This window comes from Chiloscyllium plagiosum, unplaced genomic scaffold (genome assembly GCF_037043375.1).
Source record: "Chiloscyllium plagiosum isolate Xiang-an unplaced genomic scaffold, Cpla_swu_hap1 HiC_scaffold_50, whole genome shotgun sequence".
NCBI classification, from domain to species: domain Eukaryota; kingdom Metazoa; phylum Chordata; class Chondrichthyes; order Orectolobiformes; family Hemiscylliidae; genus Chiloscyllium; species Chiloscyllium plagiosum.
Genome location: NW_028270188.1, coordinates 47,226,695 through 47,249,003, shown reverse-complemented (window position 1 = coordinate 47,249,003; position 22,309 = coordinate 47,226,695). Strand labels below are relative to the sequence as shown.

At 57.0% G+C, this 22,309-nt stretch overlaps 2 protein-coding genes across 3 annotated transcripts in view; one reads left to right on the top strand and one right to left on the bottom strand.

Annotated features, from left to right (window-relative positions):
• The first annotated feature begins 410 nt into the window (after positions 1–410).
• Positions 411–6,495, top strand: LOC122544767 (leucine-rich repeat and immunoglobulin-like domain containing-NOGO receptor-interacting protein 4). The gene is made up of 2 exons (XM_043684092.2): positions 411–501; positions 3,605–6,495. Exon 2 carries the CDS (start codon positions 3,617–3,619, stop codon positions 5,501–5,503), a length of 1,887 nt encoding a protein of 628 aa, XP_043540027.2. The 5' UTR covers positions 411–501; positions 3,605–3,616; the 3' UTR covers positions 5,504–6,495.
• A 10,765-nt stretch (positions 6,496–17,260) lies between these two features.
• LOC122544768 (COUP transcription factor 1-like) overlaps positions 17,261–22,309 on the bottom strand; it is a 44,232-nt gene continuing 39,183 nt past the window's right edge. The window contains exon 3 of one of the 2 annotated variants that reach the window (XM_087985027.1): positions 17,261–18,072. In XM_087985027.1, the coding sequence (XP_087841153.1) occupies positions 17,798–18,072 (275 nt within the window). In that variant the 3' untranslated portion in view covers positions 17,261–17,797. The remainder of the gene's footprint in view (positions 18,073–22,309) is intronic. The other variant, XM_043684093.2, reaches the window with a different exon arrangement.

The following is a 22,309-nucleotide window of genomic DNA, read 5'->3' as shown; positions in this document are numbered from 1 at the left end:
TCCTGCCCCTGGGAGGGTTTTATGGGAAGTGTCAAGAAATCTCTATATTGTTTATTTTCACTTCAGGACAGTAGAGAGCTTTATTCTGTATCTAACCAGGTAGTATTTTTCCTGAGGGTATTTGATGGGGACAGTATAAAGGAAGCTTCATTCTAAATCTGAGCCTTCAGGCGACAGTGAACAGCTCTGGTGATCAATATGGGTGACACCAGGACCCCTTCAAAGTACAAGCAGGTGATTTCACTTTTGACCAAAGAAAGAAAGTGACAAGGTGTTGAGTGTTTAAATATTCAGAGGGACAATGTTTGTCCTGTAACCCGACCATGTGCTGGCTGTTGGAAACTTAGTCACTGGCTGCAGCTGGTGTATGACCTGTAACCAGATCCCACCGGGATAAATCCACACTGACAGTCAGTGCAACGAAGCCAGTCCCGGAGTTACAGCTGCAACCCAGGACTGAACAAAAATCCACGGCTTCCTCAGGAGTACGATGTTAATGAGGTAATTGTCATTTTTAATCAGAAGCTGCAACATTTAAAAAACCTGGACAGGAGGCAGCGAGAACACTCACCACTCACATCCCTCAGGCATTGGGTTGTGAACAGGGCAGAGTAATGGGGCCAAATGGCAAGTCGAGGGGTCGATGAAGAAGGGACATATGGGATGGAGGAGGTAGAGGGGGATAATGGTGAGAGGTGGCTCTGGCGCAGCACAGAATATCAGTGGCTTCTGAGGCGGGAGGGGGAAGCATCCTCTGGAACGGGAAAATGCCCACCTTCCACTCGGGTAACCCTCACCCCAGGGCTACCCTTGACGGTCCTGGCCAGGGGCTACCGGGCTCAGAGAGACAGACTAGGGGGCCACAGACGAAGAAGTGACGCCCAGTACCCTCTTCACATTCTCTTGAGCACCTGAACTGACTGTGTGTGAGAGAGTGACAGAGAGAGCAGGACAGGATCACTCCCAGCTCTTCATCTCACTGACTCTCCCAGCCACTGGGTACAGGCTGAAGAAATGTGTTCGCAGGGAGGAAGGCGAAGACTGGTCCTTACAGAACCCTCTCTGTCCGCGTTGTCCATATATCCCACCAGATATATGGACAAGGGGGAGGGACGGAGATGGGGGGGGGGGGGGGGGAAAGAAGAGTGTGGAAGAGTGAGGTGTGGCAGGTGGAAGAGTGAGGAGGTGTGAGGGCGGGAGCGAGGAGGGGTGGGGTGTGGGGGAGCGAGGAGGGGTGGGGTGTGGGGGAGCGAGGAGGGGTGGGGTGTGGGGGGGGGCGTGAGGAGGGTGGTGTGTGGGGAGGGCGAGGGCAAGGAGGGGGAGCGAGGAGGGTGGGGTGCGGGGGGAGCGAGGAGGGTGGGGTGCGGAGGGGGCGAGGACGGTGGGGTGCGGAGGGGGCGAGGACGGTGGGGTGCGGAGGGGGCGAGGACGGTGGGGTGCGGAGGGGGCGAGGAGGGTGGGGTGCGGGGGGGGCGAGGAGGGTGGGGTGCGGGGGGGGCGAGGAGGGTGGGGTGCGGGGGGGGCGAGGAGGGTGGGGTGCGGAGGGGGCGAGGAGGGTGGGGTGCGGGGGGGGCGAGGAGGGTGGGGTGCGGGGGGGGCGAGGAGGGTGGGGTGCGGGGGGGGCGAGGAGGGTGGGGTGCGGGGGGGGCGAGGAGGGTGGGGTGCGGGGGGGCGAGGAGGGTGGGGTGCGGGGGGGGGCGAGGAGGGTGGGGTGCGGGGGGGCGAGGAGGGTGGGGTGCGGAGGGGGCGAGGAGGGTGGGGTGCGGAGGGGGCGAGGACGGTGGGGTGCGGAGGGGGCGAGGACGGTGGGGTGCGGAGGGGGCGAGGACGGTGGGGTGCGGAGGGGGCGAGGACGGTGGGGTGCGGAGGGGGCGAGGACGGTGGGGTGCGGAGGGGGCGAGGACGGTGGGGTGCGGAGGGGGCGAGGACGGTGGGGTGCGGAGGGGGCGAGGACGGTGGGGTGCGGAGGGGGGCGAGGACGGTGGGGTGCGGAGGGGGCGAGGACGGTGGGGTGCGGAGGGGGCGAGGACGGTGGGGTGCGGAGGGGGCGAGGACGGTGGGGTGCGGAGGGGGCGAGGACGGTGGGGTGCGGAGGGGGCGAGGACGGTGGGGTGCGGAGGGGGCGAGGACGGTGGGGTGCGGAGGGGGCGAGGACGGTGGGGTGCGGAGGGGGCGAGGACGGTGGGGTGCGGAGGGGGCGAGGACGGTGGGGTGCGGAGGGGGCGAGGACGGTGGGGTGCGGAGGGGGCGAGGACGGTGGGGTGCGGAGGGGGCGAGGACGGTGGGGTGCGGAGGGGGCGAGGACGGTGGGGTGCGGAGGGGGCGAGGACGGTGGGGTGCGGAGGGGGCGAGGACGGTGGGGTGCGGAGGGGGCGAGGACGGTGGGGTGCGGAGGGGGCGAGGACGGTGGGGTGCGGAGGGGGCGAGGACGGTGGGGTGCGGAGGGGGCGAGGACGGTGGGGTGCGGAGGGGGCGAGGACGGTGGGGTGCGGAGGGGGCGAGGACGGTGGGGTGCGGAGGGGGCGAGGACGGTGGGGTGCGGAGGGGGCGAGGACGGTGGGGTGCGGAGGGGGCGAGGACGGTGGGGTGCGGAGGGGGCGAGGACGGTGGGGTGCGGAGGGGGCGAGGACGGTGGGGTGCGGAGGGGGCGAGGACGGTGGGGTGCGGAGGGGGCGAGGACGGTGGGGTGCGGAGGGGGCGAGGACGGTGGGGTGCGGAGGGGGCGAGGACGGTGGGGTGCGGAGGGGGCGAGGACGGTGGGGTGCGGAGGGGGCGAGGACGGTGGGGTGCGGAGGGGGCGAGGACGGTGGGGTGCGGAGGGGGCGAGGACGGTGGGGTGCGGAGGGGGCGAGGACGGTGGGGTGCGGAGGGGGCGAGGACGGTGGGGTGCGGAGGGGGCGAGGACGGTGGGGTGCGGAGGGGGCGAGGACGGTGGGGTGCGGAGGGGGCGAGGACGGTGGGGTGCGGAGGGGGCGAGGACGGTGGGGTGCGGAGGGGGCGAGGACGGTGGGGTGCGGAGGGGGCGAGGACGGTGGGGTGCGGAGGGGGCGAGGACGGTGGGGTGCGGAGGGGGCGAGGACGGTGGGGTGCGGAGGGGGCGAGGACGGTGGGGTGCGGAGGGGGCGAGGACGGTGGGGTGCGGAGGGGGCGAGGACGGTGGGGTGCGGGGGGAGCGAGGACGGTGGGGTGCGGAGGGGGCGAGGACGGTGGGGTGCGGAGGGGGCGAGGACGGTGGGGTGCGGAGGGGGCGAGGACGGTGGGGTGCGGAGGGGGCGAGGACGGTGGGGTGCGGGGGGAGCGAGGACGGTGGGGTGCGGAGGGGGCGAGGACGGTGGGGTGCGGAGGGGGCGAGGACGGTGGGGTGCGGAGGGGGCGAGGACGGTGGGGTGCGGAGGGGGCGAGGACGGTGGGGTGCGGGGGGAGCGAGGAGGGTGGGGTGCGGGGGGAGCGAGGAGGGTGGGGTGCGGGGGGAGCGAGGACGGTGGGGTGGGGGAGAGTGGGGGTGTGTGATGGACGGTGTGGGGTGGGGGGTGTGTGTGTGCTGAGGTGGGGGGGGGGGGTGAAGCGAGTCTGACCCTCCCCCCTCCCTCTGTGTCTGCTGCAGGGCGGCTGGAGGATGTTGTCGGCAGCGGGAGCCCGGGCCCGGGCTGGGTGGCGGCCTCTCTCCCTCCTCCTCCACCTCCTCCTCCTGCTGCTCGTGTTACCGGAGCCCGGCCGCTCGTGCCCGTCCCCCTGCCGCTGCTGGCCCGACAACCGGACGGTGGAGTGCTCGGGCCGGGGCCTGGAGTCGGTGCCCGCGGGGATCCCGGGGGGGACCCGGGTGCTCGACCTGAGCCGCAACCGGCTCCGGAGGCTGGAGTGGCCGCGGGGGGCCGGGCCGACGGTGCGGCGGCGGCTGGAGGAGCTGGACCTCAGCGGGAACCTGGTGTCGGAGCTGCCCGGGGGGGACGGGGAGGAGGAGGCCGAGGGCGGAGGGGCCTGGTCCGGGCTCGGGCAGCTCCGCCGCCTCCGCCTCGACCGTAACCGCCTGCGGTACCTGTCCCCGGGGGCGCTGGGCCGCCTGGCCGCCCTGGAGAGCCTGGAGCTCGGCTCCAACCCGCTGCCGGCGCTGCTGGACCTCACCTTCCGGGGCCTGCGCCGCCTCGGCCGCCTGGAGGTGGGGGGCCCGCAGCTCGGTTACCTGGGCCCCAGGCTGTGGGAGGGCCTCCCCGCCCTCCGCCTGCTCACCGTCACCGGCGGCTCGCTGCCCGCCGCCCCGTCCGCCCTCTCCCTGCAGCCGCTCGCCAACCTCAGCGCCCTCCGCCTGCTCGGCCTCGCCCGCGTCCGCCGCCTCCCCGCCGGCACCTTCGGGCCGCTGGCCGCCCTCCGCCTGCTGCAGCTGGACGGATGGTCCTCCCTGTCCGAGCTGGAGGAAGGCAGCCTCCGGGGGCCCGAGCTGCTGCTGCGCCTGTCGGTCACCCGCTGCAACCTGAGCTCGGTGCCTTACCGGGGCCTGCAGTCCCAGCCTGCCCTGCGCTGGCTCGACCTCTCCCACAATCCCATTCGCGTCATCCGCGCGGGGATGCTGCGCCACGTGACCCGCCTGGAGGAGCTGCGATTGGTCGGCGCCGGCCTCCTCGCCGTGCAGCCCGAGGCCTTCCGCGGGCTGCTCTACTTCCGGCTGCTCGACGTCACGTCCAATCAGCTGCGCAGCCTGCCCGAGAAGGCCTTCCGCTCGGCGGCCGGCCTCCACAGCCTGGGCCTGGGCGACAACCCGCTCGCCTGCGACTGCCGCCTGCACTGGGTGGCCCGCCGCCGCCGCCGGCTCCGCTTCCTGGGCCCGGCGCCCGCCTGCCGCACCCCGGAGGCCCAGCGCGGCCTGCGCCTCGACCGCCCGCCGCCGCCCGGCTCCTTCCTCTGCAGCCGGCCCCGCATCCGCGACAAGCGGCCGCAGCGGCTCTCGGTGCGCGAAGGCCGGCCCGTCACACTCCGCTGCTCGGCCGACGGGAACCCGCCCCCTGACATCCTGTGGCTCAACCCCCGGCGCCAGCGGCTGGGCGCCCCCACCCCCGGGCCCTTCCCGCTCGCGGGCCCGGCGCTGGGCCGCAGCCGCCTGCTGCCCGACGGCAGCCTGGAGATCGCCTCAGTCCGCCCGCAGGACGCTGGCATTTACCGCTGCGTGGCCCGCAACGCTGGCGGGAACGACACCGCCGCGGCCACGCTGCGGGTGCGGCCGCTGTCGCCGCAGGAGCTCGGCGTCTTCCGGCCGGCGGGGAGAGGCGGCCCGCGGCCCGGGTACCCCTTCGACACCCAGACCCTGCTGGTCACCACCACCATGGGCTTCGCCTCCTTCTTCAGCGTGGTCACCGTCTGCTTCTCGCTGCTGTTCGCCTGGAGCCGAGCCAAGGGCCCGATCAGACACAACAACATCCAGGTGGACTTCGTGCCGCATGGGGGCGGTGGCGGCGGAGGAGGAGGCGCGGGAGAGGGAGAAGACGCCAAGTACAACATGAAGATGGTGTGAGGGCGGGCGTCTGCTCGACGTGATGTCGTCATGGGCAAGCGTGGGCGTGATGTCACGCCGTCAGCGTGCCGCGTGACCGAGGTCCCGCTTCGCTGGAGCCGCCTTTGTGACGTCATGGCGTGGACACGCCCCACGTCGGAGAGCCCCGCCCCGAACGTCAACTTGGTGAAAGTGGGGACTGGAGATTGGAGTGTGTTGCTGGAAAAGCGCAGTGGGTCAGAAAGCACCCGAGGAGCGGGAGAATCGACGTTTCGGACAAAAGCCCTTCATCGGTAATTCCTAATGAAGGGTTTTTGCCCGAAACGTCGATTCCCGCGCATGTCGGATGCTGCCTGACCTGCTGTGCTTTTGCAGCACCGCGCTCCCGCCCCCCAAAATCATCTGGACCCGCCCCTTTGACGCCATGCCGTCATCGCGCACAGCGTTGTCCCTTGCCTTTGACGTCGTGCCGTCATCGCGCTCAGCGTTGTCCCCTGCCTTTGACGCCATGCGGTCATCGCGCACAGCGTTGTCAGTTGCCTTTGACGCCGTGCCGTCATCGCGCACAGCGTTGTCCCTTGCCTTTGACGACGTGCCGTCATCGCGCTCAGCGTTGTCCCTTGCATTTGACGTCGTGCCGTCATAGCGCTGAGCGTTATCCTTGCCTTTGACGCCACGCCGTCATCGCGCAGAGCGTTGTCTCGTGCATGTGACGCCGTGCCGTCATCGCGTAGAGCGTTGTCTCGTGCATTTGACGCCGTGCCGTCATCGCGCACAGCGTTGTCCCGTGCCTTTGACGCCATGCCGTCATCGCGCTCAACTTTTTCCTTTAACGCCATGCGATCATCGCGCACAGCCTTGTCCCTTGTCTTTGACGCCATGCCGTCATCGCGCTCAGCGTTGTCCCTTGCATTTGACGCCATTCCGTCATCACGCCGCACGTTGATGTTGCAGATACGAACGTCATGGCCGTGACGTCACCTCACTGTATCAATTAAAGTGGGTTTCCTGGGGATTGTTTGTTTGTCTCATTCTCTGAGTCACGTGGCAACGGGTCAGGTCATGCCCTTTGGTTCAAGGCTACTTCCTAATTTGGCAGGAGGCTTGAGATTATTTTATAATTAGGGAGACAGACCCTTGTGTCCATTTGGTCCACGCCAACCAGATTCCCCAAATAAATCTCAGATAAAAACCAAAAGCACACGTGGTGCTCCAGACCTGGAGCCAAAACTGAGGCCTGGCACCATCGGTGAAGGGAAAGTTAACGTTTCAGGTGGACTTTTGTTTTTCTCAATGAAGTTCCAGGGGAGGGAGAGTGTTGGAGCCGGCAAAGGGGGAGGATGCAATAGAAACTCACAAACTAGTGGACATTGGGAAGATGTTTCCATTAAAAGGAGAGAGCTGAAAATGCGTTGCTGGAGAAGCGCAGCAGGCCAGGCAGCATCCGCGCAGCAGGAGAATCGACGTTTCGGGCATAAGCCCTTCTTCAGGAATGGCTCTTCAGAAATGTCGCTTCTCCTGCTCCTTGGATGCTGCCTGACCTGCTGCGCTTTTCCAGCAACAGATTTTCAGCTCTGATCTCCAGCATCTGCAGTCCTCACTTTCTCCATTAAAAGGAGAGACTAGGGCACAGCCTTGGAGTAAAGGGAAGACCCTTCAGAACAGAGATGAGAAACGTTTTCAGTCAGAGAGTGGTGAATCTGGAAATCAATTGGCAGAGAAGGCTATGGAGGCCAGGTGATTCAGTATGTGTAAGGCAGAGTTGGATTGGTTCTTGATTTTCAAGGGCATCAAAGGTTATGGGGAGGAAGCAGGAGAATGGAGTTGAGAATATCATCAGCCGTGATGGAGAAGGCTCGATGGGCTGAATGGCCTCATTTCTGCGCCTATATCTTGTGGTCTTTCTTTTTTCCTGGTCTCAACCTGCAACATCTCTCACTGGCTCCTCTCACAAGCACACAGTTTTTCCTTACCCCCCCACCAAGGAGCATGTGATACTCAGGACGTTTCCTGCTCAGGGACAGGCTGCGAGCTTGTTGTAAATGAGTAGAAGAATGGGTGACTCATTGCAGGGCACAGAGCTGGCTGTGTAAGGTGAGAGCAGGACTAGCTGTGTACATTGATTTTTTAATATCTGTCCAACCCATCAGCAGGTTTCAACTATCACTCACCTGTACATTCAGGTCTAATAACAGGTGGCATGGTGGCACAGTGGTTAGCACTGCTGCCTCACAGCACCAGAGACCCAGGTTCAATTCCCGCCTCAGGCGACTGACTGTGTGGAGTTTGCACATTCTCCCCATGTCTGCGTGGGTTTCCTCCGGGTGCTCCGGTTTCCTCCCACAGTCCAAAGATGTGCAGGTCAGGTGAATTAGGTAAAGGGGTAAATGTAGGGAAATGGGTGGGTTGTGCTTCGGCGGGTCGGTGTGGACTTGTGGGGCCGAAGGGCCTGTTTCCACACTGTAAGAAATCTTAGCTAAACAGCTTGTATTTATACAGTATGTGTTGTCAAACATTAGAAAGTGTTAAACAGGCGACAATCAACTAAAATGTAACACAAAAGCAGGCAAGAAGACTAAGTATGGTGTTAAAGAGGTGGGTGTTGAGGGACATTTGTGAGGCAGGGATATTCTGGGAGGGAATTCAAAGCAGGCCTGTTTAACAGGCCCGAATTAGATAGGTGCAAGGTGCAGAGATGCTGAAGGGAGTGACCAAAGTCAAAGAGAACAGTCACTCATGATGGACGAAGATCAGGAGACGTGCAGCAAAACCCGAAGGTGATAGGAGGCAATCCAGCAGCAGTAGAACTGTCAGGCCTAAAAGTAGCAAAGGCACAGCTACACAGACAGGGAAGGGCCATGTTCAGAAACTGTTTGAATCAAGGTTTGCTCTATAATTGAAAACAGGACCATCAACAAACACATCACGTTTGGGGTTGGTTAGCTCAGTTACTTGGACGGCTGGTTTGTGAGACAGCAACTCCCTTGTATCGGCCGAGGTCACCATTAAAGGCCCTGCTTTCTTGACCTTGTCCCTTGCATAAGACATGGTGACCCTCTGATAAAAGTCACAATCAGTTATCTCTCTCTCTCTGATAAGAGAGTCATCGATCGTCTGGCAACGTTCAGTGTCTGGGAGGTCGGTTGTGACTGTAATCTGCCTTCTATCCCACCCCTCTTTCTCCTTCATGATTTCTATTACTGTTTTATGTCTTTTACCTCTTTCTCTTCATCTCTTGTATTTTGATTTCTTTCTCTTCTTCCTGATTCTCTTTTTCTTGTACCTCTCTCTACCTCCCACCCACCTTGCAGGAAGGTCTCATCACCTTACTTTCTGCCCCATGAATTGAATCACCGACAAAGCCGCATTTTAATGTTCTGAGGAAGGGCCTGGACCCGAAATGTTAAACGTGATTTCTCTTCACAGATACAACCAGACCCGCTGAGCTTTTCCAGTAACTTCTGGTTTTGTTTGCATTTTCCGGTTGCATGGCTTTGTTACCATCCAGAGGGAAAGCCAAGAGGGGTCGTCATTAATCAAACTGATCATCGCCAGCATTCCAGACCATTCAGCTCATGTAATATTATCACTTTGGAGTGATTTACAGAGGAGTCCTAATTTGAGTAAAGAGTAACATTAATTGACTGGGCCTGATAATTAACCTCACTGCTAAAGGTAAACCTACAGAAATCTAACTAGTTTATACCCGGCATGCTGGCATATGTCCATCAATGGAAAGCTGGGGCAGTCAGCCTCTGACATTGAGCACAGTGGTTACTCTGTGATTGATGCTCAGGCTGACCAGACCAGGACCTCAGGGACTAACAGGCAGTATACTCACCTGGACTTACACTCCCATGTGGTGTTGCGGGTCTTTGAACGCCCACACCATATTGAGTCCAATGGGCTACACCATATCACAGAAAAGAAAACCTCTTGTTTTCATTCACGGCCATCACCGTGTCTTTGAAAGGTCCGAGAAATATGTAGCCGGATGAAGCAGTCAGCGACACACAGCAAGATCCCACAGGTAACGACGAGATGATAAGCCAGATCATTTGGGTCCTTTTTTTTGGCAGAGGGAGTACTGCTGGCCTAGGTCACTGGCAAGAACTCCCCACCCCCCCTCTCCCCCACCCCCCCCCCCACATCCCACCCCAGGGATCCTTTGAAACCTTGCACAGGCAATAGCATTTCGAAGGGCACAAGTGAACGCCAAACTGGATCATGGGGTTGAGAATCCGGAACACAAGTGTCAACCCTTGGCTTTCCTTCCTGCAGCTGAAAATGTGTTCCTGGAAAAGCGCAGCAACACATTTTCAGCTCTGATCTCCAGCATCTGCAGACCTCACTTTCTCCTCAAAGATTTCCTTCCTGCAGCCTTTCGTTCCCTGTGCTCGTTTGAGCTTGTTAAATGCACGAGGTCAGCTACAAGCAGGGGCCTGGAAGTATGTTAGACTCAAATCTAGAGAAGCAGAAACCATCTATTATTTACTAAGTGAGCCATTAAGACATTAGGGAAGCCTAATAGGAGCTGAAACTATCAGTTTTAATAGATCTCACCCTGATAGTTATTGACAGTCTACAACAGATACGAGGGACACAGACCATTGCTGCTCAAATAGGTCTCTTCCCTCTGAAGATGCAGATAATATTCCCAAGGCAGTATGCACCACCCCCCAGGATTGTGTGGAACTAGAGCCACATGCTTGTGAATTGAGTTTCCACCCCTAAGCTATGGGCTCAGGGGAAATTCTTTCCTCAGTGCTGGAGCTGATGTTTTAAGTTGGGTTGGGATCTTCTCCTTCTGGGTTCCTAGTACAGATTACCACACTGCTGATAAAGCCACAGAGGTCACGTGTGACAGGAGTAAGTGGCAATAGCTTTATCCATTGGGAACTGGGCTGAGTTTCCAGGCCAGAGTGTGTTTATCAAGAATAGGTCTGTGTTTACCAGACACGGGTCTGTGTTAACCAGGGACTGGGCTATGTTTACAAGACACGGGTCTGTGTTTACCAGGCACCGGGCTGTGTTTACCAGGTACCGGGCTGTGTTTACCAGGGACCGGGCTGTGTTTACCAGGGACCGGGCTGTGTTTACCAGGCACCAAGCTGTGTTTACCAGGGACCGGGCTGTGTTTACCAGGCACCAAGCTGTGTTTACCAGGGACCGGGCTGTGTTTACCAGGCACCAAGCTGTGTTTACCAGGTACCGGGCTGTGTTTACCAGGCATGGGCCATGTTTACCAGGCACCAAGCTGTGTTTACCAGGGACCGGGCTGTGTTTACCAGGGACCGGGCTGTGTTTACCAGGTACTGGGCTGTGTTTACCAGGGACCGGGCTGTGTTTACCAGGCACCAAACTGTGTTTACCAGACACGGGTCTGTGTTTACCAGGCACCGGGCTGTGTTTACCAGGGACTGGGCCGTATTTACCAGGGACAGGGTCGTGTTTACCAGACAGGGGTCGGTGTTTACCAGGGAACGGGCTGTGTTTACCAGGGACAGGGCTGAGATTACCAGGGACAGGGCTGTTTACACCAGGGGCCGGGCTGTGTTTACCAGGGACCAGGCTGTGTTTACCAGGGGCGGGGCTGTGTTTACCAGGGGCGGGGCTGTGTTTACCAGGCACCGGGCTGTGTTTACCAGGGACCAGGCTGTGTTTACCAGGGACAGGGCTGTGTTTACCAGGGACTGGGCTGTGTTTACCAGATATGGGTCGGTGTTTACCAGGGACAGGGCTGTGTTTACCACGCATGGCCTGTGTTTACCAGGGACCGGGCAGTGTTTACCAGACACGGGTCTGTGTTTACCAGGCACTGGGCTGTGTTTGCCAGAGACCAGGCCGTGTTTACCAGGCAACTGGCTGTGTTTGCCAGGGACCGGGCTGTGTTTACCAGGGACAGGGCTGTGTTTACCACGCATGGGGTGTGTTTACCAGACTGGTGTCTGTGTTTACCAGAGACCGGGCCGTGTTTACCAGGCACCGGGCTGTTTTTACCAGGAATCGGGCTGTATTTACCAGGCACCAGGCTGTATTTACCAGGCACCGGGCTGTATTTACCAGGCACCGGGCTGTTTTTACCAGGAATCGGGCTGTATTTACCAGGCACCAGGCTGTATTTACCAGGCACCGGGCTGTATTTACCAGGCACCGGGCTGTATTTACCAGGCACCGGGCTGTGTTTACCAGGGACTGGGCCGTGTTTACCAGACTGGGGTCGGTGTTTACCAGACACCGGGCTGTGTTTACCAGGGGCCGGGCTGTGTTTACCAGGGATCGGGCTGTGGTTACCAGGGGCCGGGCTGTTTACACCAGGTGCCGGGCTGAGTTTACCAGGGACCGGGTTGTGTTTACCAGGGACCGGGCTGTGTTTACCAGGGACGGGGCTGCGTTTACCAGGGGCGGGGCTGTGTTTACCAGAGGCCGGGCTGTGTTTACCAGGGACAGGGCTGTGTTTACCAGGCATCAGGCTGTGTTTACCAGGGACTGGACCGTGTTTACCAGACTGGGGTCGGTGTTTACCAGGGACCGGGCTGTGTTTACCAGGGAAGGGCTGTGTTTACCAGGGTCCAGGCTGTTTACACCAGGCGCCGGGCTGTGTTTACCAGGGACCGGGCTGTGTTTACTAGGGACAGGGCTGCGTTTACCAGGGGCGGGGCTGCGTTTACCAGGGACAGGGCTGAGATTACCAGGGACAGGGCTGTTTACACCAGGGGCCGGGCTGTGTTTACCAGACGCCGGGCTGTGTTTACCAGGGACAGGGCTGTGTTTACCAGGCACCGGGCTGTGTTTACCAGGGACTGGGCCTTGTTTACCAGATACGGGTTGGTTTTACCACGGACTGGGCTGTGTTTACCACGCATGGGCTGTGTTTACCAGGGACCGGGCAGTGTTTACCAGACACGGGTCTGTGTTTACCAGGCACTGGGCTGTGTTTACCAGAGACCGCGCCATGTTTACCAGGCACCTGGCTGTGTTTGCCAGGCACCGGGCTGTTTTTACCAGAGACCGGGCCATGTTTACCAGGCATGGGCTGTGTTTACCAGGCACCGGTCTGTGTTTACCAGGGACCGGGCTGTGTTTATCAGGAATCGGGCCGTGTTTATCAGGCACTGGGCTGTGTTTACCAGAGACCCCGCCATGTTTACCAGGCACCTGGCTGTGTTTGCCAGGCACCGGGCTGTTTTTACCAGAGACCGGGCCATGTTTACCAGGCATGGGCTGTGTTTACCAGGCACCGGTCTGTGTTTACCAGGGACCGGGCTGTGTTTACCAGGAATCGGGCCGTATTTATCAGGCACCAGGCCGTGTTTATCAGGCACCGGGCCGTGTTCACCAGGCATGGGCCGTGTTTACCAGGCACCGGGCCGTGTTTACCAGGCACCAAGCTGTGTTTACCAAGGATTGGGCGGTGTTTACCAGGCACGGGCCGTATTTACCAGGCACCGGGCTGTGTTTACCAGGCATGGGCCGTGTTTACCAGCCACCGGTCTGTGTTTACCAGGCACCATTCTGTGTTTACCAGGAACCGGGCTGTGTTTACCAGGCACGGGTCTGTGTTTACCAGGCACCGGGCCGTGTTTAACAGGCATGGGCCGTGTTTACCAGGCACCGGGTTGTGTTTACTAGGGTCCGAGCCGTGTTTACCAGGCACCGGGCCGTGTTTACCAGGCACCGGGCTGTGTTTACCAGGCACCGGATTGTGTTTACCAGACACCGGTCTGTGTTTACCAGGGACCGGGCTGTGCTTAGCATGCACCGAGCTGTGTTCACCAGTGACAGAGCTGTGTTTACCAGGGATCGGGCTGTGTTTACCAGGCACCGGGCTGTGTTTACCAGGGATCAGGCTGTGGTTACTAGGCGCCGGGCTGTGTTTACCAGGGGCCGGGCTGTGTTTACCATGGGCCGGGTCTGTGTTTACCAGGCACTGGGCTGTGTTTACCAGGGGCCGGGCTGTGTTTTCCAGGGGCCGGGCTGTGTTTTCCAGGGGCCGGGCTGTGTTTTCCAGGGACTGGGCCGTGTTTACCAGGGGCCGGGCTGTGTTTACCAGAGGCCGGGCTGTGTTTACCAGGCACCGGGCTGTGTTTACCAGGCACCGGGCTGTGTTTTCCAGGGACCGCGCTGTTTACCAGGCACCGGGCTGTGTTTTCCAGGGTCTGAGCCGTGTTTACCAGGGACAGGGCTGTGTTTACCAGGGACCGGGCTGTGTTTACCAGGCACCAGGCTGTGTTTTCCAGGGACTGGGCCGTGTTTACCAGGGACTGGGCTGTGTTTACCAGGGACCGGGCTGTGTTTATCAGGCACTGGGCTGTGTTTACCAGGCACCGGGCCGTGTTTAACTGGCATGGGCCGTGTTTACCAGGCACCGGGCTGTGTTTACCAGGCACTGGGCTGTGTTTACCAGGGACCGGGCTGTGTTTACCAGGCACCGGGCTGTGTTTTCCAGGGACTGGGCCGTGTTTACCAGGGACAGGGCTGTGTTTACCAGGCACTGGGCTGTGTTTACCAGGGACGGGGCTGTGTTTACCAGGCACCGGGCTGTGTTTACCAGGCACCGGGCTGTGTTTTCCAGGGACTGGGCCGTGTTTACCAGGGACAGGGCTGTGTTTACCAGGGACCGGGCTGTGTTTATCAGGCACTGGGCTGTGTTTACCAGGGACCGGGCTGTGTTTACCAGGCACCGGGCTGTGTTTTCCAGGGACTGGGCTGTGTTTACCAGGGACAGGGCTGTGTTTACCAGGCACTGGGCTGTGTTTACCAGGGACCGGGCTGTGTTTGCAAGGAGAAAGTGAGGACTGCAGATGCTGGAGATCCGAGCTGAAAATGTGTTGCTGGAAAAGTGCAGCAGGTCAGGCAGCATCCAGGGAACAGGAGAATCGACGTTTCGGGCATAAGCCCTTCTTCAGGAATTCGGGCTATGTTTACCAGGGACCGGGCTGTGTTTACCAGGCACCGGGCTGTGTTTACCAGGGGCCGGGCTGTGTTAACCAGGCGCCGGGCTGTGTTTACCAGGGGCCGCGCTGTGTTTACCAGGGACCGGGCCGTGTTTATCTGGCAACGGGCTGTGTTTTCCTGGCACCGGGCCGTGTTTTCCTGGCACCGGGCTGGTTAACCAGGGACTGGGCTGTCAATGCTAGTCAGGCTCTAAGTTGTATTTACCAGGCACTTCAGCTCCTGTAGCCTGCTCTAAACAAGACCAGAAAGACTATTCTAACACAAGGCAACGTTCCAAAACACTTTCATTTCGATAAAGCTGTGCTGTGTTCATTTGAAAGCTCTGACCTGGATTTGTAGCCGAGATATTCACAGACAATGCTGCATGTTTTGTATCCTTCAGTCAATGAACAACTGATTGAATTAGCCCTTTTCCGGCTGAGTCAATTTGCATTAAGGTCAGCCAGTTTATTTTACTAACAATTCAGTCAACAGTGAATCCCACAGAAAATCTGGGAGCACTTAACCTTCTCTTGCGCAGGGCAATGTTTGTAATGTGTTTCCCTGAGCGACTCACTGGCCTTCAGTCTGACACTGGGACATTTTTCACTGAACACAATTAACTGATGGGGTGAGGAGGTGACATTCCCATTAATGGGTTATCTTCAACCATCGCCATTCTGAACACAGTTCAGGACGTGGGAGTTCCAAACTCCCAATTTGATTAACAGGCTGACATCTGCAGAACACAAATCAGAAAACCAGCTTCACTAGCATTGACAGTGATAAATAACATCCCACATGGAACAGCTCTAACAGCACACCCACAGCCCCAACAGAACACCTACAGCCTCAATACCACACCCACAGCCCCAACAGAACACCTACAGCCTCAATACCACACCCACAGCCTCAATACCAGACCCACAGCCTCAATACCACACCCACAGCCCCAATATCACACCCTCAGCCCCAATATCACACCCACAGCTCCAATATTTCACCCTCAGCCCCAATATCACACCCACAGCTCCAATATTTCACCCACAGCCCCAATACCACACCCACAGCCCCAATATCACACCCACAGCCCCAATATTTCACCCACAACACCAATATCACACTCACAGACCAATATCACACCAACAGATTCGATATCACATCACCAGCTTTAATATCGACAAACATCTTCAATATCATACCGACTCAGTCAGTGCTGAAGCAGTGACACACTGTCGGAAGGTCAGTGCTGAGAGAGCGCCGCACTGTCAGAGGGTTAGCACTGAGGGAGTGCCGCACTGTCGGAGAGTCAGTGCTAAGGGAGTGGGCACTGTCGGAGGGTCAGTGCTGAGGGAGTGCCGCACTGTCAGAGAGTCAGTGCTAAGGGAGTGGGCACTGTCGGAGGGTCAGTGCTGAGGGAGTGCCGCACTGTCAGAGGGTCAGCGCTGAGGAAGTGCCGCACTGTCGGAGAGTCAGTGCTAAGGGAGTGGGCACTGTCGGAGGGTCAGTGCTGAGGGAGTGGGCACTGTCGGAGGGTCAGTGCTGAGGGAGTGGGCACTGTCGGAGGGTCAGTGCTGAGGGAGTGCCGCACTGTCGGAGGGTCAGTGCTGAGGGAGTGCCGCACTGTCGGAGGGTCAGTGCTGAGGGAGTGCCGCACTGTCGGAGGGTCAGTGCTGAGGGAGTGCCGCACTGTCGGAGGGTCAGTGCTGAGGGAGCGCCGCACTGTCGGAGGGTCAGTGCTGAGGGAGTGGGCACTGTCGGAGGGTCAGTGCTGAGGGAGTGCTGCACTGTCGGAGGGTCAGTGCTGAGGGAGTGGGCACTGTCGGAGGGTGAGTGGTAAGGGAGCGCCGCACTGTCGGAGGGTCAATGGTAAGGGAGCGCCGCATTGTCGGAGGGTCAGTGGTAAGGGAGCGCCGCACTGTCGGAGGGTCAGTGCTGAGGGAGTGCCGCACTGTCGGAGGGTCAGTGCTGAGGGAGCGCCGCACTGTCGGAGGGTCAGTGGTAAGGGAGCGCCGCACTGTCGGAGGGTCAGTGGTAAGGGAGCACCGCACTGTCGGAGGGTCAGTGGTAAGGGAGCGCCGCACTGTCGGAGGGTCAGTGCTGAGGGAGCGCCGCACTGTCGGAGGGTCAATGGTAAGGGAGCGCCGCACTGTCGGAGGGTCAGTGCTGAGGGAGCGCCGCACTGTCGGAGGATCAGTGTTGAGGGAGCGCCGCACTGTCGGAGGGTCAGTGCTGAGGGAGCGCCGCACTGTCGGAGGGTCAGTGGTAAGGGAGCGCCGCACTGTCGGAGGGTCAGTGGTAAGGGAGCGCCGCACTGTCGGAGGGTCAGTGCTGAGGGAGTGGGCCCTGTCGGAGGGTCAGTGCTGAGGGAGTGGGCACTGTCGGAGGTTCAGCGCTGAGTGAGCGCCGCACTGTCGGAGGGTCAGTGCTGAGGGAGTGGGCACTGTCGGAGTGTCAGTGCTGAGGGAGAGGGCACTGTCGGAGGGTCAGCGCTGAGTGAGCGCCGCACTGTCGGAGGGTCAGCGCTGAGTGAGCGCCGCACTGTCGGAGGGTCAGCGCTGAGTGAGTGCCGCACTGTCGGAGGGTCAGCGCTGAGTGAGTGCCGCACTGTCGGAGGGTCAGTGGTAAGGGAGTGCTGCACTGTCGGAGGGTCAGTGGTAAGGGAGTGCTGCACTGTCGGAGGGTCAGTGGTAAGGGAGTGCTGCACTGTCGGAGGGTCAGTGGTAAGGGAGCACCATACTCTGTTTTAGGCCAGTTTCAGGTTATATATTAAACCGTTTGCTACACATGGACATCACGAGATCCATGGCACTAAAGCAGTAGAGCTTTGAATTCTCTCCCAGGTCCAAACCCATACTTACCATCACGTTTACCAAAATCACCAAGTTAACGCAGCCAGTACTCCCTCCCACTGTTCATTGCTGTTTAGCAGCACATTGTCAAATGAACTGGCTGCCTAACCTTACATCAGGAATGACCTTTATAATATATTTCACTGGCTGTAAACATATTTGGGAATCTTGGGATTCAAAAGGTGGTAAGAAATTAAAGTTTTTCATAAGATCTGCCAAATATTGAAACTGTAATATTATAAAGACACCGTCATTCATTTGAAATTGTTTCGGTTTATTGAAAACTGGCCTTGATTTCCCTTGCTCCAGCATTGTGTGTTAATGAAACTGTGACTCCTGGAAAAGCTTCACCACCTGAAAAAAACATGTTCCTTTCCTTTTAAAGACGCCTCCTGTTATCCAGTGTCAAGAGGTATAAGCCCCCAGCCCACAAGAACGTTCAAACCTGCTTTAAAATCCAAATGATAATCCCCGTTCCCATCTCGTGGCCATAATGTCTTTGCAGCCCCTGCCCCTGTCTGCCTTATCACTGGATTGGCATATAAGGCCAGCTGAAACTGGCACCAGACAGCAGCATGTCCCTGATAAGAGTTTCAATTGGGGTCTTTCCCACCAGACGCACAAAGAACAGTTGCTCAATGACAGGAGAGGAGACCACACGCAGGGAAGGTAACCGCAGCAGCAGTTTGCCGAAGCGGTTGGGTTGGTTCGGGTACTGGTTACGGCTGTAATCCTCCAGGGCGCACTGGCATCTTTCCTGAAGACTCTCCACATGGGCAGGATCCGAAAGACCACAGGCATCTGCAGGAAAACCCACACTTTTAGATGACTAATAAAGACTGCAATAAGCCCAGCTAAGTCCCCACTCATTCCAGCAAGAAATGCTTCAGTTTTAAATGAATATCAAAATCTGCATTTGACGCATTCTTGAGTGAGGTGAGTACTGTTGGTAAGGACTGTCATTTATCCCAACCACCCTGGGGAAGTGTTGGTGTGTCTGTTTATCTACAGATTAACGTCTGATCAATTGTCTCCACTCAGCAACCTCATTCACATCCCAGGTCATTGGGCGCACTTCACAATACTCCCAGTTCCTGGAGCAACTTGCAATATTCCAAGTTCCTTGGTAACGCTTTCTGAAATTCCCAGATCTCTGGATGTAGCTTTTGGCATTCCTGGTCACTGGAGAAGGGTTCCCAGTCGGGGGACTATCTGATATTCCCAATTAGCACTGCGCAGCTCCCAGTATTTCTAGTATACATTGTGCAGTCCTCAATATTTCTTAGAACTATGTTCTATGTTCAATATTTCTGCGCTTGGGAAATAGTTCCCAATGAACCCAGTTCTCTGATAGTCCCAGTGCCTGATGAGCAGTTCTTGGTATTCGAGGTAAACAACTCATGACTTTCCCAGGACCCAGGGAGTGCCTTCCAATCATCCCGGTCCCCAGGATGCATCTCCTGGCACTCATAGTTTACAGGGAACTGTTGCTATATTCCTAAACTACTGGAGGAACTCCTAGGGGTAATTCCCAGTGTCCCCAGTTGATGAATTGATCAGGAAGTTGAAATTTCATTCACACAGGAATGTGATATTACATGCAGCAGCCTTAAATCATGATTTCCTTTGACCCTGCCATGTTCTGAAGTTCAAGTCTGTACCTACAAGCTCAACAGACTCTCGCACTATGAAGTGATTTACTCTAACTGTTCACTGGCACTGAAATCACCATCAGGGAGAATATGGTGAGGGTTCAAACCCCAGGATATTAACAACTGGGAATATGTGATGAGCATTATCATGTCTGAGAGGTACAGGTAACTCTGAACCTGTGGTTCCCAAAAACTCTCCATCTCTGGGCAATTTTCCTCACCTTGTGTCTGTTGTTGACTCATTGTTGGAGATCGATTGCTCCCATTAGTTAACATCACCATTATCATCATGTATTTTGACAATTTTGAGAATGAAAAAAGACAAACTAGGGGGCCGTGTCAATTTATCATCACAAATGTTGTTATCTCAATTGTTATATGGGGTCTATTAATCTCATTACAGCTTTGCCTGTCTCTGCTCATCTGTCACTGAAACTCTTATTCTTCTCTTCTGTTACCTCTCAACAAACTATTCCAATAATTCCTCATTGGTCTCCTACATTCTATCTTCGAGAAACTTGAGATCATCCAGATGCCAGCTGCTTGTGTCATATCCCTGTTTCCCTATCACCCCTGTGCTCACTGACCTATATTGGGTCCCTATCTCTGTCATGTCCTCTAACCTCAGAACCACCCTAGATTTCTGCTAATTCTGGCGTCTTGTATGTTGTCGGTTACAATGGGTTCATCACAGGCAGCCACATCTTCAGTTGTCTGGGACCTAAGTTCTGAAATTCCCTTGCTACAGCTCGCTGCTTGGCTTTAGTCTTTTAAGACCCACCTTAACACCTGCTGTGGTCTTACCGAGGCCCTGTACACGTGCAGTGAGACGTCCTTGTTCCTGTATTCAAACCCTCCGGCAATGAAGGCCAACATACTGTCTGCTGTCCTAACTTGCTTTCAGTAACTGGTATACAAGTAAAGCCAGGTCACTTTGGACTTTGACAATTCCCAATCAATGACCATTAAGTAATAATGCACCATTCTGTTTTTCCTGGTGAAGTGGACAATGTTACACTGAGCCTAGTATAATGCATCTGTCACACATTTGCCCACTGAATCAAGATCATCGGAGGTTGTTGTCGGGGGTATTAGGTAAGGATATCGGAGGTTGTTGTTGGGGGTATTAGGTAAGGTTATCTGAGGTTGTTGTCGGGGGTATTAGGTAAGGATATCGGAGGTTGTTGTTGGGGGTATTAGGTAAGGTTATCGGAGGTTGGTGTCGGGGGTATTAGGTAAGGTTATCGGAGGTTGTTGTCGGGGGTATTAGGTAAGGTTATCGGAGGGTGTTGTCGGGGGTATTAGGTAAGGTTATCGGAGGTTGGTGTCGGAGGTATTAGGTAAGGTTATCGGAGGTTGTTGTTGGGGGTATTAGGTAAGGTTATCGGAGGGTGTTGTCGGGGGTATTAGGTAAGGTTATCGGAGGTTGGTGTCGGGGGTATTAGGTAAGGTTATCGGAGGTTGTTGTCGGGGGTATTAGGTAAGGTTATCGGAGGTTGGTGTCGGGGGTATTAGGTAAGGTTATCGGAGGTTGGTGTTGGGGGTATTAGGTAAGGTTATCGGAGGTTGTTGTCGGGGGTATTAGGTAAGGATATCGGAGGTTGGTGTCGGAGGTATTAGGTAAGGTTATCGGAGGTTGGTGTCGGGGGTATTAGGTAAGGTTATCGGAGGTTGGTGTCGGGGGTATTAGGTAAGGTTATCGGAGGTTGTTGTCGGGGGTATTAGGTAAGGATATCGGAGGTTGGTGTCGGAGGTATTAGGTAAGGATATCGGAGGTTGGTGTCGGGGGTATTAGGTAAGGTTATCGGAGGTTGGTGTCGGGGGTATTAGGTAAGGTTATCGGAGGTTGTTGTCGGGGGTATTAGGTAAGGTTATCGGAGGTTGTTGTCGGGGGTATTAGGTAAGGTTATCGGAGGTTGTTGTCGGGGGTATTAGGTAAGGTTATCGGAGGTTGGTGTCGGGGGTATTAGGTAAGGTTATCGGAGGTTGTTGTCGGGGGTATTAGGTAAGGTTATCGGAAGGTGTTGTCGGGGGTATTAGGTAAGGTTATCGGAGGTTGGTGTCGGAGGTATTAGGTAAGGATATCGGAGGTTGGTGTCGGAGGTATTAGGTAAGGATATCGGAGGTTGGTGTCGGGGGTATTAGGTAAGGTTATCGGAGGTTGGTGTCGGGGGTATTAGGTAAGGTTATCGGAGGTTGTTGTCGGGGGTATTAGGTAAGGTTATCGGAGGTTGTTGTCGGGGGTATTAGGTAAGGTTATCGGAGGTTGGTGTCGGGGGTATTAGGTAAGGTTATCGGAGGTTGTTGTCGGGGGTATTAGGTAAGGTTATCGGAAGGTGTTGTCGGGGGTATTAGGTAAGGTTATCGGAGGTTGGTGTCGGAGGTATTAGGTAAGGTTATCGGAGGTTGTTGTCGGGGGTATTAGGTAAGGTTATCGGAGGTTGGTGTCGGGGGTATTAGGTAAGGTTATCGGGGTTTGGTGTCGGAGGTATTAGGTAAGGTTATCGGAGGTTGTTGTCAGGGGTATTAGGTAAGGTTATCGGGGTTTGGTGTCGGAGGTATTAGGTAAGGTTATCGGATGTCGTTCTCGGGGGTATTAGATCAGGTTCAGAAAAGATTTCCAGGAATGGTTCCACAGAAATTTCTGTTCTAAAAAATAAGGTGGAGATGTTTCCATTCATTCCCCGATGTGAAAACTCCTGCACGTCAAATTTCACCTGCAACCGTCCACCCTGCCCCTTCAACCCCAATGTTGCAGCTCTGTGTTCCCCCTCTGCTCCCCTGCACTCCACTCCAGGAGGCTGTGGGTATCCCCACTTTCAATAACTTCATCTCTCATTGTGCACCATGCCCTCTGATGTTGTTCCACATAGCCCCCATACACCTCGGGTTTTGCAGCATCACTCTCACAGAGCGATAGTGCAGACCCTTTGGTCCAACCGACCATAATCCCATGCCAATCATAATGCCAAACTAAAGTAGTCCCACCTCCTTGCGCTTGGCCTATATCCCTTCAAACATTTCTTACTCATGTACTTATCAAATGTCTTTTAAATGTTGTAACTGTCCTCACTTCCATCATTTCCTTGCTCACCCCTCCAGAAATGCTTGTTTTATCCCCCCCCCCCAGCTGACTCCCTCACTGTTTTAGCAATGCTCCTCTATCCCCCTCTCTGGCATTGATCCTGGAGGCTTCCTTTGCACCCTCCTTAATGATGAGGCACTCAGAACTGTATTTGTCCCAGATCACTGACTAACCTCAATGAGCAGCATTCTCCAACATCACTGCACTGTCTTTGGAGCTCTCCAACTGATGGTACACAACTCTTTCTCCTGGTTGCTAGCGCACAGAATGCAGTCACACAGATTGACTGACAGTGAGTGAG